Source organism: Pyrgilauda ruficollis, unplaced genomic scaffold (genome assembly GCF_017590135.1).
Source record: "Pyrgilauda ruficollis isolate IOZ18807 unplaced genomic scaffold, ASM1759013v1 scaffold2, whole genome shotgun sequence".
Classification (NCBI taxonomy): domain Eukaryota; kingdom Metazoa; phylum Chordata; class Aves; order Passeriformes; family Passeridae; genus Pyrgilauda; species Pyrgilauda ruficollis.
In genome coordinates this window covers 15,955,892-15,971,947 of record NW_024519206.1, presented here as the reverse complement: position 1 = coordinate 15,971,947, position 16,056 = coordinate 15,955,892, and the positions used below count along the sequence as shown (strand labels likewise).

Genomic DNA, 16,056 nt, shown 5'->3' with positions numbered 1-16,056 from the left:
CTAGTAAAAATTAGGTATAATTTTGTTAGAAAATTTTGTACTCCTAATTAATGAAGGCGGTCATCTGAGGACTTGATAGAATTGAGTTTAACTGGAGGAAAATATCCACAGATCAAATATATGAAGTTTGCTACTTCCTGTTCATCATCACTCTCTCTGTGGACACCTTTTGTCACCAAACATCCTGTTTTCTGTCTCCCTGCTATCAAATCACTGCAAGGCTTCTTGATGGAAGCATGGAGTAGAGGCAGCAGTAAAATGAGGTCACATGTTTTGTAGCCAGTTGTTTCTTCATCTTATCTCTGAGTGATGAACACTGTGTATAATATGATTTATTTAAGTGTTAAAAAGCAGGGGCTGATCAAAATACTGAGGTCATTGCTTCTCCATTTACAATCCAAGAAAATTCCTGGTATTTGTCTTTCTTGGTCATTCTAGGAAACTTTGTAGTCCTTCAGTTTCTCAGTAATGCTTGTTTGGTACATTTGAGCAAAAGCTTGGGCAATACCTTAGACATATTCAGACTCGCTTTCTGGATATTAAAAATAATTTTGACAGACACCTAGACAAAGAAAGTTAAGGAACTTGACCAAGAAAGTACTGACAAGCCAGGGTAGTTAAAAGGAAAGGGAGACAAAACAGGTAAACAGCTGTTTAAAAAACAGACTCAAAAAAAAACAAGTTCCAAAAAGACAGCTCATCAAAAAATTTCAAATACTGTTCCTAGTTTGTCATGCTCAGCTTTTTTTATTACTTCAGAGCTCTTCACCCTTCCATTATGGCATAGTAATTAGTATCCATCCTGTAAAAGATCAGGTGAACACCATGGTTTCCAATATTTCATATTGTGCCATTGAAGGTGACCATAAAGTGATGAATTGCACAGCTGTCAATCAGATATTTTGGTCTTTTATGCCAAAAACCCCTGTGATGTTTGCTACTTATGTCTCTAAATCATGATATAATAATTTTTTTCTTTGAGAAAATTTATATGGGTCCTTCTAAGTTCTAAAAATATACTTCTATCTCTCCAAGTAAACATATCCATTCTGGGAAGGATATATCTATAATAAATAGATTGAATCCAGGTTTTGAATGCAAAACTAAGTCTAATGATGGGATTTTTGATAATATGATACTAAAAGAATTTTTTGTACAATATATTGTAGAGGGCCAGATATCCACCGACCACAAAATATGCAAGTTTGTATTCTACGCATATGAAGGATAAGAAGTTGATACTTCTGAGTCAAAGTTCTTCAGAGTGTTTTGTTTAAGTGCTGGAGCCAGTCAATGTGCTAGCACACATGCTTATGTTACAGCATATGAGAACAGAGAATCAGCTAAGCACAAAAGTATCTGTCAGCCGTCATTTTTTGGGAGGTGGTACTTTGGTTTTGGTGTACTTCATTATTCTATTTATAGATTCTAAAGAAATTAAGTCTTATCTTCAAATGTAATTAGCACAGAAGTAGTGGAAAATGGAATTTTCAAAGCAGCCCAAGGAAACTGAGGTCACAGTTCTTAGTAGTCAGGAAAATAATATACTGAGTCCCAGTCCCAGCCTTGAATGTGCCAGTACCAAGGGTCTGAATTGGGAGCATTGACACGGGTTTGTTATGAGCTATATAGCCAGCTGATGATGTTTCTGCAATACTAAGTTGTCTCATAAATTGAAATTTCATATCGAATTCTGTTTGTTATGAGAAAGAATGCGTTTTCTACCTTCTGCAGAGGCGCAGTTGTTGGAGTTTTTTGGGTTGTTTTGTTGTTTATTTTTTTCCCTGAACAGCGTTATGGGCCAAATGCTCAGTCCTTTTATGTCAAAGGTGATGTTTGATTTAAATGAGACCAGAATGCATGGGTATGTGCTAAATCAGATATTTTCAAATGTGTGCCATTTGAGATTGCAGAAGAAAAAACATGCTCATAAATATTTGTGATTTCTTTGAAGTCAGAGTGTGTTTCTCTCTGTGAGTCTATTTATAGCTTCAGGATAAGAAATTCTTAGGCTTAGTGGCAGGAACTGATGAGTGAAACTTTCACATACCCAGAAGAAAAACATGAGTTGTAATTTTCTCTTTCTTCAGACTAAAGAAAATTCATGAGTCTTGTAGCTGGGATATAAAATTAATCCTGCTTACTTAGGAGACCCTTAATCACAATGCAGTTTTCCATTTTGAACCATGGTATCTGTAGTACTCAAAGAAGTCAGTTCTCACAGAATATTTTTTCGTCTGTCTTTGTCTCTTGTTAAAACAGACCTTTGATTTTGCCAGTGACTGAGATTAGATTGCAATGCAATATTTTTATATTTTTAGTTTTTATTCTGTTGCTATATTAAGACCAGAATCACAAATGGATTCTTTTGAATCCTGAAGTGTTCCCTTTTATTTTTTTTGCTGTTGGGAGTCCAGTTCCGTACAATATCAGCAATCAACTTCTATACCAAAGCCAAGCAGTAACAGTTGCAATAATGAATATTTGTTGTGGGCCACTGGTGTGAAAATAGCACAGTGCTGCAAGCCTGCGTCACCAGAAACAAATCTTCCATTTGACTGTGGCTGAATTTCCAGCTCAATTTTAGGACATTGATAATTGAAGTAGCTCTTAGAGCACTGTAATAATATAGTGTTAAGAAATGCTGATTCAGTCTACAAGGCATGAACTCAAATGCCTTCCTACTTCTTTTTGGTGTTGTTTTTCCTTGTTTGTTTTTTAATCCCTTATACCTTTTATGCTGTACTCTGTATTTAGGGCACTGAACTCCGGACAGGCAGCAACTCTGTAAAATATTCAAAGGGACCCATGCTGGTTAGGTTAGAAGTGCTTGTGAAAAAAGGAATTGAATTGCTTCTTTGTAAGCTTACTTGACAGCTTTTAGAATGTTTTATCCTTAATCTCTGCTGAAAATTATAAAGTTTATATGAAGATGAGCAGCTTTGCATCTTTAAACGTGTCATGGCTTTTAGATGGTGAACTTCAATGGCTTTCTATTTATGTTTTAATGTGGTTAATGTATTTGCATTAGTAGAATATAAAGTGTAATCATATAGGGCACCTCTTAAAAATGCAGAATATATGCGCTGAACTTTGATTTTTTTTGAGATGAAAAATATGACCTTTACCATTTTTAATTTTTATATACTATGCTGCTTTCATTCATGCATCTCAAAATATCCTCAAAATATTCAAAACAGCTAGCATAATTTATTGTATTTTCTTTTCACTTTTAAATAATAACATAGTGAAATATTAGGTCAGCATAGATACAGAAGGTCAGACACTTGAAGCAGAATAAATTCTGCTGTTATTTCAGCTTTTTATTGTTTTATTTTATTCACTGCCTCAGGTTTTCCTAAGGAAATAAAGAAATTGTCATCTATATTTTGCTGAGGGCTAAATACTGACCCTTACACTGCAAAGCTGGCAGTGGTGATTGATGTACATTTCTAATTTCCTGCAAGATTAGAATGAGCACCAACCTTGCCATCAATCCTGAGAGGATGTTAATGTCCCTTTCCCTTGCCTGGGCCATCTGCCCCTTGCCTTCCATGTCACCAAGAGAGTACATTGGCTAAGCCCACTGCTGTACAGGAGTACCAGGATGAAGAAACTGATGTCTTAAAAGCAGTGTTAATGCTTATAAAGCAACGGGGCTTGGATTTGGATTAGGCTTTTGAGGAAAATAATTTCTCTGCAGCAATTTTTGACTGAAGGAAAGCAAACATTCAATGGATTCTCTGGAATGGGAAAGGAGTGACTAGTTAGCTCTACAGTTTTGTGGACAGATCTTTCAAGGGCTTTATTTTTTCATCAGTTTCCCAGCAAAATGCTTAATATTTCAATTTTTTTTTCTTTTGAAACCTTATTTTTAAAAAAAAAATAAATAAGAAGAGACTATTCAGCAAGGTAACCTAATTCCTTCTGCACTGATGTTTGACATCCCGAGTACCTTCAGGACATGTCAAACTTCAGTCATTCTTTCAGGAAAAAGAAAACCAAATTCTGATTTGACCTTGAGTGCAACTTTTGTTTTTGCTACATGCTTTAATGCCTGTCAATACCTAGAATATTCACAGGAAAAACTGCTTTCTTGGATTCGTGAATGATAATTTTTAAAAACCCTCTGGGAGAGTATGTAGAAACATGACAAAATACACAATGTATAGAACTTAATAGAGCTTAAAGGGCCGTATTCCCACTGACTGAAAGGGAATAATATTTGTGTAGATATTTGTTCAGCCAGCTTCAAGTCCCCCAGTAGGAAATATTTCTGGATCTGTGTAGGTAGGTTATTCCCAGGCTTCATAAACTTTAATATTAGAAATAATTTCCTCACATCTAATCTAGGTCTCTCCTGATGTAATCTAATACTCCTTGTTTTACTAGGACAGATAAGGGAGAAGAGTATACTCTCTTATTTTTAGCTACCTTCTACAAATAGGAAAAACACTGTCAGTGTGTGCCCTTTTTCTTCCATATTCACAGTTCATGTTTTCTAAACTTCTAATTTATTTTGGCTCACTCCATCACAAGCCCTCTCTTGTTGCTTTGCATTTGTATTGCTTCTAAATTAATAGCAAAGCAAGTAATTTTGGGATTTTTTTTGACATTCATGTCCCCAGGCTGGACAGAGAGCCTTCAGAGCTGATCAGAGGAGAAAAAAAATACCTCCTAAATCTTCTGCTTTGCAATTTCAGTGTGGTAGGGACCTGTTGTATAGCACAATGATAGAAGTGATCTGTGTTCATTATGTCTGCTACTGAAAGATTTTTCTGAAAACCAAGCAAATAAACAAAGAAAACAATCAAAATTAAATATACAATAAAACTTCCCCAAATGCAGTACTGGGGTTGTTGTTCATCATTCTGTTTTAATAGATCAGATTAAACCTACTGAGTGTGGATTCCTGCAATTGTCTTTACTGAAAAGCATCTAATTTTTTGAACTGTTTCTTCAATGTATTAAAATTGTTTTGAATCAGGTTTCTCAGTGTGTTTGCCTTGCTTCCAATTTGATATTGCCTGCTAAGCTATTAGGAATGTTCTCCACTAACAAAGTTTTGAACAGTACCAGTCTGCAACGCACCACTGTGGTATCAGTTAGTTGTGTCCCTTCTGCATTGGAGCACGTACTTAGCTCTGTACATGGAAGAATTGCTATTTTGTCTATTCTGATGGGAGGCAGTAAATAAAGCATAGTACAGGTAGAACATCAGTAACACCAAGTGATGTATGAAACCAAAGTGAGCCATGCTGGAAAGTACCCAAATCCAGGCTTATTTCAGTAAAGTAACTAAGATTTTTTTTTTTTAAAGCTGCTGCTCAGTAAGCTTAATATAATAAAATACAGCACTGCAAAGGCAGAACAGCTCCTGTCCTTTGTCTTCTTCTCGGGTCCCCTACCCACCATCATCTTCACTGCCTTCACTGCTGCATTTTGCTGTCCTCCACCCTGCTAAGTATTTAACAACCACGTGATATTGCCATATCCAAGTATCATGTATCAATGATTCAAATTAAATATCATTGTGTATTTTCTCTCTCTTTCATTTTATATCTACAGGAAAAGCACAAGTTCTTAGCTGCAAGAAATAAGTTTCCAGATTTAGGTATATATCTAGCTTGTAGTCTTTCCAACTGATAGGCAGAATGAAAATCTTTTTAGTGGTTGTTTAGGTCTCAGATAGGGAATGTTATATATATATTTAGTTACTGTTATTAGTATATGTCATTATTATGTAATAATGGATAATGTGTACTGCGTATTTATAGTTATCTTCATCCTTTTAGTGTTGGTGTTGGGAAAAATCAAGTGAAGTATCAATTTCTTCTTCTTTCTTTACCAGATATAAAGGCCAATTTATTCATTTTAGTTTTATTAGTACAAGATGTTAAAATTTTAGCTTGGCTACCCTGTCAGCATAAGTATTATGTGTTACTGTGGCTGTTTATGCATCTGAAGTTGTGTGTATAAATTTAAACTGCCTCTTGTGCTGGTCATTTTCATTACCTCTTTTATTGCATTTTTCTTCTGTTGTACAGTACATTCTTAATGACCTTTTTGTTCAGTTTATGAGTTCTGTGTGAGCAGACTGCAGGAGACAACACATGGTTTTCTAATACACGGGAGTACTGCATTTTGTAACCACACAAAATAGAAAGCAAAGGGTCACGTTTAGTTCATTACCATTAGTCAAACCATCACCAGGACAATCTGCCTCTCTGTGTCATCACAGCAATGGGATGTCAAAAAGGAAACACCAAAGGTCGCACAATTTTTTTTCTGCTTGTTTTCATTTCTTTCCATCTCCTCTCTTTGCCCACAGACGCAAACACAGGGACACCAGCAATATCAACAACGACAACCGTGGAAATCCGGAAGAGCAGTGTTATGACAACTGAGATCACCTCTAAAGTGGAGAAAATCCCCACAACAGCCACGAGCAGCAGCACTTGCCCTTCCGTTGAGACTGAGGAAGAAAAAGCAAAAAGACTGCTGTACTGTTCACTATGCAAAGTCGCTGTCAACTCTGCCTCACAGCTGGAGGCGCACAACAGTGGTGAGATGGAGCAGTGCTTGCTTGCTTCCTTTTTTTTTCCCCTTCTGTCTCAAGAGTGCTGCAATTATCTTCCCCTGAATAGATTAGATCTCTTGCAGCAGGGGACAAAGAGGTGGCAGAAAACTGGCAATTACATGGAATTCATTAACTGTTAAAGTATAAAAATGACAGGCAAAGAGGCTTTCAAAAAAGAGAAAGAAAGAAATTTATTGCAAGTTGCAGATTTTCTTACACTTTAGCCTTTGCAGCTTCAAAACCTTATTGAGCTAAATGACAGCTCTGCTTCATTACCTTTGGTGCTCAGAGTTTGCATAGTTTTGCTTGTGCCAACTAGCAAACTGAGAATGAATGCCATTAGTTTTGTTTGAAACTTAAAAAATTAAAGGCTGAAAGAGGCAACATCAGTCAGTCAGAGTTCAATGATGTTAGATGTTCTTAGCTCCATATTGTCTGTTAATATATAACTTTTAAAATTATGTATATTTTCCCTTTGTTTTCATCAACTGATAGCAGCTGCTGCATGAGGGTTGAATGGGTAATTGTCTACCTCCATCTTTCTTAGTTTTTGAACTTTATCTTGTCATTAGAGCTAGTAGCATCAGTAAGTTCCTGCTGTACACAGCCATCATTCACAGTCACTAATTTAAGTATGTTATTGATTGGCTCATTGGTGGGTGTGTTAAAAGATCTGGGGATTTGATATGGTGGCAGTGACCACCTATAGCCATCTTACAGAAAGTTACTGATCTTGGATGTCAGGGGCTACCTCTTATCAAGGGCAAGTAGAGTTCAGAGGCAGAATGAGAACCTTAGGTTTCAAATGTAGAGACAGTGATAATATACCTAGAGCAAAATGATCAAAGGTTTTATGATGCAATTTAAAAAGAAATAACTTTGGCATATCTATAGAACCCAAATTAGAATGGAAATTACAGCTTCTTGGCATTTATGAGAAACAAAATTCCATCAGTTTTGAATGCTGTTTACTATATGCCAGATCTTCAACTGGTAAAAGTTCAGCTTCAAGCTGTACCCTTTTAAACTATTTGACTTCATGTAGACTCTAAATATTCTGATCAGGCTGAGAGCCAAAACAGTATTCTGAATATTTAAACACAACCTTCGAAGGTTTTGCTGCCTGTGCTGATAAAATGTGTGCACACACACATGCATTTTTTTTACAAGTCTCTCTGGATGCATACAGCAATTAGCAGTGGAGTGGTGGTTCTGTATGCAGTAGTTAGTCCATTATCATCACAAGACTACCTGTGTGAGAGTCAACAGTGTAAGAAACTGTTCAGTCTGAATAAAGGTGCAGCAAAAGAACACCAGTGTTCTCTATGCAACCTTTATTTACAATTAAAGAAAAAAAAAAAAGGCAATTGTATTTTTCACTCATATATATTTCTCACATGTTTTTTGTTTCCAAGACATTAATGATCCTGGTTGCTTCCAGGAACCTCTGCCCCTTTCCGGTTTGGAGAGTAATTTGTTAATTACAGATTTAATTGTAAGCTACCTAGACATACTGTTTATCAATCTGTTCAGGAGGAATACAAATCAAAGCCAACTACATCTTTAATAGCTAAATTACTTTTCTTTTGCAACTACAATTCAGGTCTTATTAGCAGCAGGAGTTAATGAGAAAAGTCACACACATTTAACTTCACATCAGGGTATCTGATTGTGCTGCTACTTTCTGGTCTAGCTGCTTTGTTCTATGCATTACCTATAGGTATGTAATTTAGTAAAAAAATATCAGGTGTGAAATACTGTTACATTAGTATGACTCTGATACAGACCAAGACAGTCCTATTCCAAGGATAGCACATGGCACCAAGCTGAGGGTCATATGATTTTATTTTAAAAAGAAAATAAAACAACTAATGCAAGCCAATTGCGAAAGTTGTTTCTGTTTTTCATTTCTGTTGTTTCCAGGGACTAAGCACAAAACTATGCTGGAAGCTCGGAATGGAAGTGGAACCATAAAAGCCTTTCCCCGGGCAGGCGTAAAAGGCAAAGGACCTGTGAATAAAGGAAACACAGGCCTTCAGAACAAAACATTTCACTGTGAAATATGTGATGTGCACGTAAACTCCGAGACACAACTGAAACAGGTACTCAGCCAGCTTGTAGAGTGAGAATCTTTGGCTGTTCTTTGTTTTCATGGTGGCAAAGTACCAACACAGTCAGCACATATCAATATAAAAATTTGTGTCCAAATGAAACTCACAGTTTTGTCCACTGTATTTGGCTGCCATGCTGTATGTTTTGTTTTGATTTGATATTCCTTTGCATGGAATATGTCTTCTCAAAAGCTCTCAATTATACACATTTGGTAAAGAGTTATAGAAGGTGTAACAGGTTACAACTGTCTTTAGACTGCTAGAATTGTCCTGAGCTAATAAACGCTGCCATTTCATGTACTGCATATTTGCCTTGACAGAGATGTGAAGGTGGATGTAATCAGTACTTTCACAGAATACTAAGTAACCCACTTAGAAATGTGGGATGGAGAGGATTTCTAATATTTTTATTAATGTTTCACTTTAACTGAGAAGCATGACCTCTAAATTGCAATTACACTGAGTTATGTTCAGTCATTCTTCAGATGATCAAAGCTTTCTGAAAAACAGTTTAATTCCATATGCCTATTGGAATTTAATACTTGTAAAGGAACTTTACAAGAAGATTAATTCAATAATGGACAATAGCAATACCCATCCTTCTGGTCTCAGAGAAAAAAAGTCCAGTTCTATGTATTTTTATTGCGGTAATTCTCTTGAAAATGAAAATCAATGTAAAAAAAAAAAAGAATTCTGAAAAAGGTTCCTTACTGCAAGATAACCTGTGCAGAAAGATACTTGAAAAATCTCATCGATCTTATGAAGAAGATAATGGATTTCATGCATTTTTTTCACTGTCTCTTAGTTTGGTATGTAACCATCTCAGAAGGATCTCCAGGCAGCTTAGGGATTTAAACAATTTTCTGACCTTTTATTCTTCCCCAAATAGGGGATGCTTTACTACCTAATATTCCTTAAAAACTTTCTATCAGCAGTGGATTGAATTTGGTGTGTGATATATAGAGCTAGGGAGGAGTTTTTCAAAGGCTTTAACCTGACTCAAGTCTTGCTGAAGTTAGAAAAGGTGGGAAAATATTTAACTGTAATGGAAGCAGGGCTGAACTTAGGACTAATGAAAATTACAGTCCCAATATGTGGTGCACAAAGGTTCCTTCAAACTTCAAAAGAGCCTATTCCTTTTCATTATTGAATTAGTCAAAGTAATGCTGCTGTAGAGCAAAAGCCTTTCGTATTGGAGCAGTAATCTTGTGTAAAGCAGAACCTGAAGTGATCTGTTGTGGAACTATCAACTATTTCCCTTTGTTTTCTTTCTTCCCCCCCCTCCCCCCCCCCCCCCCCCCCAATATATTTTAACAGCACATAAGCAGTAGAAGGCACAAAGACAGAGCTGCTGGGAAGCCACCCAAACCTAAATACAGCCCTTACAACAAACTCCAAAAGGGAACACATCCGCTAGGGGTAAGCCAATCACCCTTTTTTATTTTACTTTTATTTTAATCCTGATGAATAGGATTTTTCGAAAACATAAGTGGGAAAATATTTAGAAGTAAATTAATAGTGTAAGCCATTGGAGTATCAAGTACAGGAAGGAGCCACTGAAAGCCCACAAGGGATTTTTTTTATATACTTTAAGGCGTGTTTACTACAACCTGTGGATCCTTGCTTTTGTAGCTACTCTGAACAACCTCAGACAATAAGCTTGTTGCAAAGGTCACTAGAGAGCAAGAGACGGAAAAAACCTCCAGATGGCAAACAGGATCTTTCCAGTTTTCACCAAGGACAATAGTGGTGAAATAACTAAATAAAACTCTATGAAACATAAACCATTCATTCTATCGTTATTTAGAGAATTGTTGAGATAACAAGTGAAACAATTAAAAAAATCTGCCTCTTCTTTCATTCGACTGTTTCAGAATGTTTCTGGTCACATTTTCAACTGCCAAGATAAACCATCTGAAACACAATTCTTACTAGCCCCAAAAGCTGAGAATTTTTTTTTTTAATAAAAATCCCTCTAGGATGCTGCCACTAGTTAAGAATCAGCTTATATTGTGGGTGGCATAGTGAAACATCTGATGTTTATCTTCTCCACCAGTTAAACTGCATAAATGAGTCCTGCATTTTGGCCACAATAACCCTCTGCAGCATTATAGGCTGGGGACGGTGTGGCTGGACAGTGCCAGGCAGAAAGGGACCTGGGGTTGCTGGTTGACAGCCAGCTGAACGTGAGCCAGCAGTGTGCCCTGGTGGCCAAGAAAGCCATTGGCATCCTGACCTGTGTCAGGAATTTGTGGCCAGCAGGAGCAGGGAGGTCATTCTCCCACTCTATTCAGCATGAGTGAGGCCACACCTTGAGTGCTGTGTCCAGTTCTGGGCCCCTCACTTTAGGAAGGACTTTGAGACACTGGAGCGCGTCCAGAGGAGGGCAATGAGGCTGGTGAGGGGCTTGGAACACAAGCCCTGTGAGGAACGGCTGAGGAGCTGGGGGTGTTTAGCCTGGAGAAAAGGACACTCAGGGGCGACCTTATTACTCCAACTTCCTGAAAGGTGGTTGTAGTCAGGTGTGGATTGGTCTCTTTCTCCAGGCAGCAACTGACAGAACAAGAGGACACAGTCTCAAGCTGCATCAAGGGAAATATCGGTTGGATATTAGGAAAAAGTTTTTCAGGGAAAGAGTGACAAAGTACTGGAATGGCCTGCCCAGGGAGATGGTGGAGTCACCATCCCTGTATGTGTTTAAAAGACTATATGTGGCGCTCGATGCCATGATTTAGTTGAGGTGTTAGGACTTGGGTTGGACTCAATGATCTTGAAGGTCTCTTCCAACACAGTCATTCTGTGAATTCTGTGAATGCTATATCTGCTGCCTTTGTAGGGTTTTATAAATGGTTCTGGCAGAGGGAGAATGTTGATTCATTGTCCTCATAGAGATTAGCCCTTTATGCCTTGACCATGTTCTCTGATGCAGGCAAAATATGGAGCTTTTTTTTTTTTTTTTTTCCTGTGAAAAACCATTTCTCTTTACATTGAGTTAAAGCTCTTGGCAGCAGAAACTTTCCTTGTTGGGGCAGCCCTCATGAGTGGCATATTCATGCAGGATTCAGTTGTAGAATAAAGCGGTGCACTATTCTGGTAGATCCACTAATAGGGAAATAACCCCATAGGGTTTCTCAGTAATCCACAAGAAAGTTCAAGGTCTTCAATACAAACTATATTGAAAGTAATGGAAAATATGTAATAGGGTAAGTAAGATATGGAATCAGGAAAGCCTTTCTGACAGGATTGCTATTCCTGTAGGAAATTCATTATTTTTCAGGGGATAAAAACTATTACATTGTTGTTCTGGTTTGCACAGCTCTCTACCAATTTATATAATGGTGATTTCTGAGAACTCCAGCCAAGGTTCAAGACAAATAACAGCAGTGTGCCCTCTTCCTTCTCCCTCAATCCCACAATATACAGGTCAGGCTAGAGGGCATCAAAAAGGCAAAAGGGATTTAAGAAGAAGAGAAAAAACTAGCAATAAATGAACAGACATATGTAGTAGAATTGTGGATTCAATAAGAAAGGAGAGACCAGTTCTCCATTTAGTCTTTTTGGTTTTGAATATAAAAACTGCAGGATTTGTTGTCACTTGAAGTGCAGAATAGCACAGCAACAAGCCAACTAGTTTCACCTTTAATTTAATGCTTTTTCTTTACTTTTCCTTTATTCTCTTTCCCTAGCTGAAACCAGGATGCTCCCCATTAATATTTCAAGTTATTTGTCCCTATTTTACTTCATTGGAAATGAAACAATAATGGTTACTTTACTCCTAATGTTGACCTGTGAGTAAATTAGAGGTTATAAATGAGCGTGCAAGGTACTGCATATGTTAAGTATTACTAGTTTTGCAGCTACCTTGAAATCGGAATCATGTTGATAAGTGAACTGAAAAGCTCTCTAACTAGAAGTAATCTAGTAATTTAATTACAACTACCTGATTCCTCCAAGAATGGCAAGAAAGCCTTAGTCTTTTAATGGAAACAGCCACATGAGATCTTTGTTCTTCATTACACAAAATGTATGGACATCATCAAATTTGGCTACAGAGATTTAAAAAAGAACATGCTATATTTTCATGGCTTTTCTAGACCAAAAACCTGATTTTACCATGTTTACAATATCATTTGTACTTCTCTGTCTGTTCTAGATTTACATGCTTCAGAGATAGAAAAATTATACATTCCCACAGTGATATTTCAGAATTTAAGTCTTGTAGCATTGGGACTTGCTTGCTATTTCTTCAACCACACTGTCCAGCATGCATAAAATACTGCACTGGAGAAAAAATGGTTATCAAGCATTTGATAGTCCAAAGTTTCTGCAATAAAATAGCTGTTACAAAAAGCATCCTTCACTGGCAACTCTAAACCAAAGAGTACTTTGTACTCAGGGTTACTTTTTTCCTCAGGGATGTTTTGGGGTTGTTTTGTTTTGTTTATCCTGTTTGGGTGTTTTTTTGGGGTTTTTTTTGTTTGTTTGTTTGTTTTTTGGGGGTTTTTTTTTGGTTTTTTTTGGTTTTTTTTGTTTTGTGGTTTTGTTGCCCTTATAGTTTTTGGTTTGGAGATTTTTTCTATTCTAAATAAGGCTGTAAAAATATTTATTAAAAAATGGAAGAAGGGAGGAAAAAGTCATATATTCAGCAAAGGAAGAAGGCAGCTTGGATCAATGAGCATAACACTGATCAAGGAAAAGATCAGATCATTGCTTTTAATAGGCACCATCATGAATTTTATATCTAGAATCTATTATATCCTTTGTTAAGAGAATTAAAGAATTTGGTTTGATCTGAGTATTTCTCCCAGAGCTTTCAAGGGCCTGGAAGCCAGCAGTTTTGCCGATGGGTTCTGGGAAAAATAAAAATCCTCTATCCATCTGGCCAGTAAAGAACCAACAGACCTTTCGGAATATGGTGATAATGTAATGATGAAACTCAATTGTGATTCATGCCAGAGTACTGCCCTTAATTTCTGATTATTAACTCACTAGGGTTCTGTTGAGTTGAAAATGTCAGTTACTTGAAAATCCCTTTCAAGTCAAGAATGACAAATTTTGATTCCTTGTAAGCAAAATGTGTCCATACTTCCACTGAGATGTACCACAGCATGGTACATATATTCTGCATATTCAATACCCTGTAGTCAGGTTTATGAGCTTTGCAAGAGGCCTCAAGTCGTACTAGGACACAGACCCACCGACAGTCCATCAGAAACAATGGGAACTTTTCTTTGTCAGTAAATGAAGTTTCTAATTTTATCTCAGAGTTATAAAAACGGGACTGCAAAGGTATTCAGGCTCTTGGCATCTCATTAGGAATTTGAAGTTCTACTGAAAATTACAGAAATCTATAGAGACTACTGTGATGGTCATTTGTACGCATCCCAAATGTAAATTTTCTTAAATATTACTAACCTCTTGTGAGTATTTTCAGTCTTGGAGAAACTTCGGGGTTTGGGGTTTTCCCCTTTTTTAGGAAACTCTAAATGAAGGGGCTTTTGATTTGTATTTGGTAGTCCACAAGAAAATCATGGTATGATTTAAAATGTTTTTTAAGAAACCTCAGTGACAGGAACAGAAATATCATAGCTTGGCAGAATACTACTTTAAAATATCTGCCAGGTTTTCACAATCCTTGTAAGAATGAACACAGTCTTAGTGGAAAACAGCTGAATATGCAGCAGAATTATATGGGACAGTACCCATTTAAACATGTGAGACATGAGAGATTTTCATAACTCATGAAAGATAAGATTGGTTTATTTGCTTGTTATTAGAAGCTGGAGTAAATGAAGAGGAGCTATATGGTGTTGCAAGTTGGAGTCTCTCAAAACCATGAAATGCCCCCCCAGGGTCACCACAATGTGGAGATCTTAATTTTAAATAGAACTCTCATCCTAATGATTAAAACAAAAGTATCTTGTAAGACCAGGGAATAAGATATGTTTTCATTCTGCACTGGTCTCTACATTAAACTGTCCAGATGGAGATATATTAATTGATATCTGATCTTTCCTTGTTGCAGGGTACATGCAGCTTTACTTTGGTGCAGATTCCCCAGTCCCATTTTAGATTTGCTTTGATTTCTAATCTCATATTAAATTGTGAGTGTCAGCAATTAGGTGTGAACACTGGAACTCTTTGTCCCCAACCAAATCCTTGTACCTTGTCCATTGGGGAGGTCGTATCACCTGTTACAAGTCGGTAGCTCACAGAGTCAGTAGCCACCTTGAGGCCTCTTTTGCTTGATTCTGCACATATATTCTTATACCAAGCTCCCTCTCATGTAGGTAATATGAAAAAATTATGTCTCTGTTTGTTTGTTTTCTCTTCTTCCCCACAGGTAAAATTAGTATTTTCAAAAGAACCTTCAAAGCCGATGGCTCCACGAATCTTACCAAACCCGCTAGCAGCTGCAGCAGCAGCTGCTGCTGTGGCTGTGAATTCCCCCTTCAGTCTTCGCACAGCCCCAGCAGCCACCCTTTTCCAGACTTCAGCACTTCCTCCAGCACTCCTACGACCAGCTCCTGGGCCTATACGGACCACCCACACTCCCGTGCTGTTTGCTCCTTACTGAACTCCAAACAGGAATTAATTGTACTGCAATAATTTTTCAAATCAAAACAAACAAAAAAAAAATGAAAATCAAGAACATTGAACTATGCAGTGTTTATTTATAGTTTAAAGTATATATGAAGAGCCAGAACTTTTGATAGAGAACTGAACAAATTCTGAAAGGGGGAATGGGTGGTATTTTCTCCAGATAAGAACATTTCTCTTGAGCATTGATCGTTTTAGAACTGATCTCCAGCATTGACTTGTAGTGACATATAAAACTTACAAAGCCTTTTGACTGTGCATTTTGGCACATATTTCCCTGCAATGTCTTTCCTGCTTTATGAAACAACTTACAAATTTGTCTAAAGGGCATTAACTGGTTCCAATGTATATAAAATACTTTATTCTGTAGATTAAAGAAGAAGGAAAAAAAAAAAAAGAAACACTGTGAATAGTAGTACCCTTACCAATCCTCCTGCCAAATCAGCAGTTACTGGGTATTTATCTGAACAAAAGTAGATACAATAGATGTCTTGTAAAACAGTAGTATTGTGTCTCTATCTATGCCACTAGGTTTCTAACTGAGTTGCAAAAGACAAAATGAACAAAATTATGTCACTTTGGTAAGTAGTCAAAAATTATTACAATAACGTGGAGCTGTTCCTTGTGAGCAAAGTTTTCCTCACTCACATAAGAATGAAAATTATCTAGGTTAGGGCAAAGAAAGTGATAAATAGGATCTAGTGTGGGAAAAATAGTTCAGATACTGTACACAGCAGAATGGGTCAAACATTTATTTAACTGAGA

At 37.0% G+C, this 16,056-nt stretch overlaps 1 protein-coding gene across 1 annotated transcript in view; it reads left to right on the top strand.

The window, feature by feature from the left end:
- Positions 1-15,411, top strand: part of ZNF385D (zinc finger protein 385D) — a 410,559-nt gene extending 395,148 nt beyond the window's left edge. The window contains exons 6-9 of the mRNA XM_041466486.1: positions 6,332-6,565; positions 8,504-8,682; positions 10,009-10,110; positions 15,035-15,411. Of these exons, the coding sequence (XP_041322420.1) occupies positions 6,332-6,565; positions 8,504-8,682; positions 10,009-10,110; positions 15,035-15,268 (749 nt within the window). The 3' untranslated portion in view covers positions 15,269-15,411. The remainder of the gene's footprint in view (positions 1-6,331; positions 6,566-8,503; positions 8,683-10,008; positions 10,111-15,034) is intronic.
- The last annotated feature ends 645 nt before the right edge of the window (positions 15,412-16,056 follow it).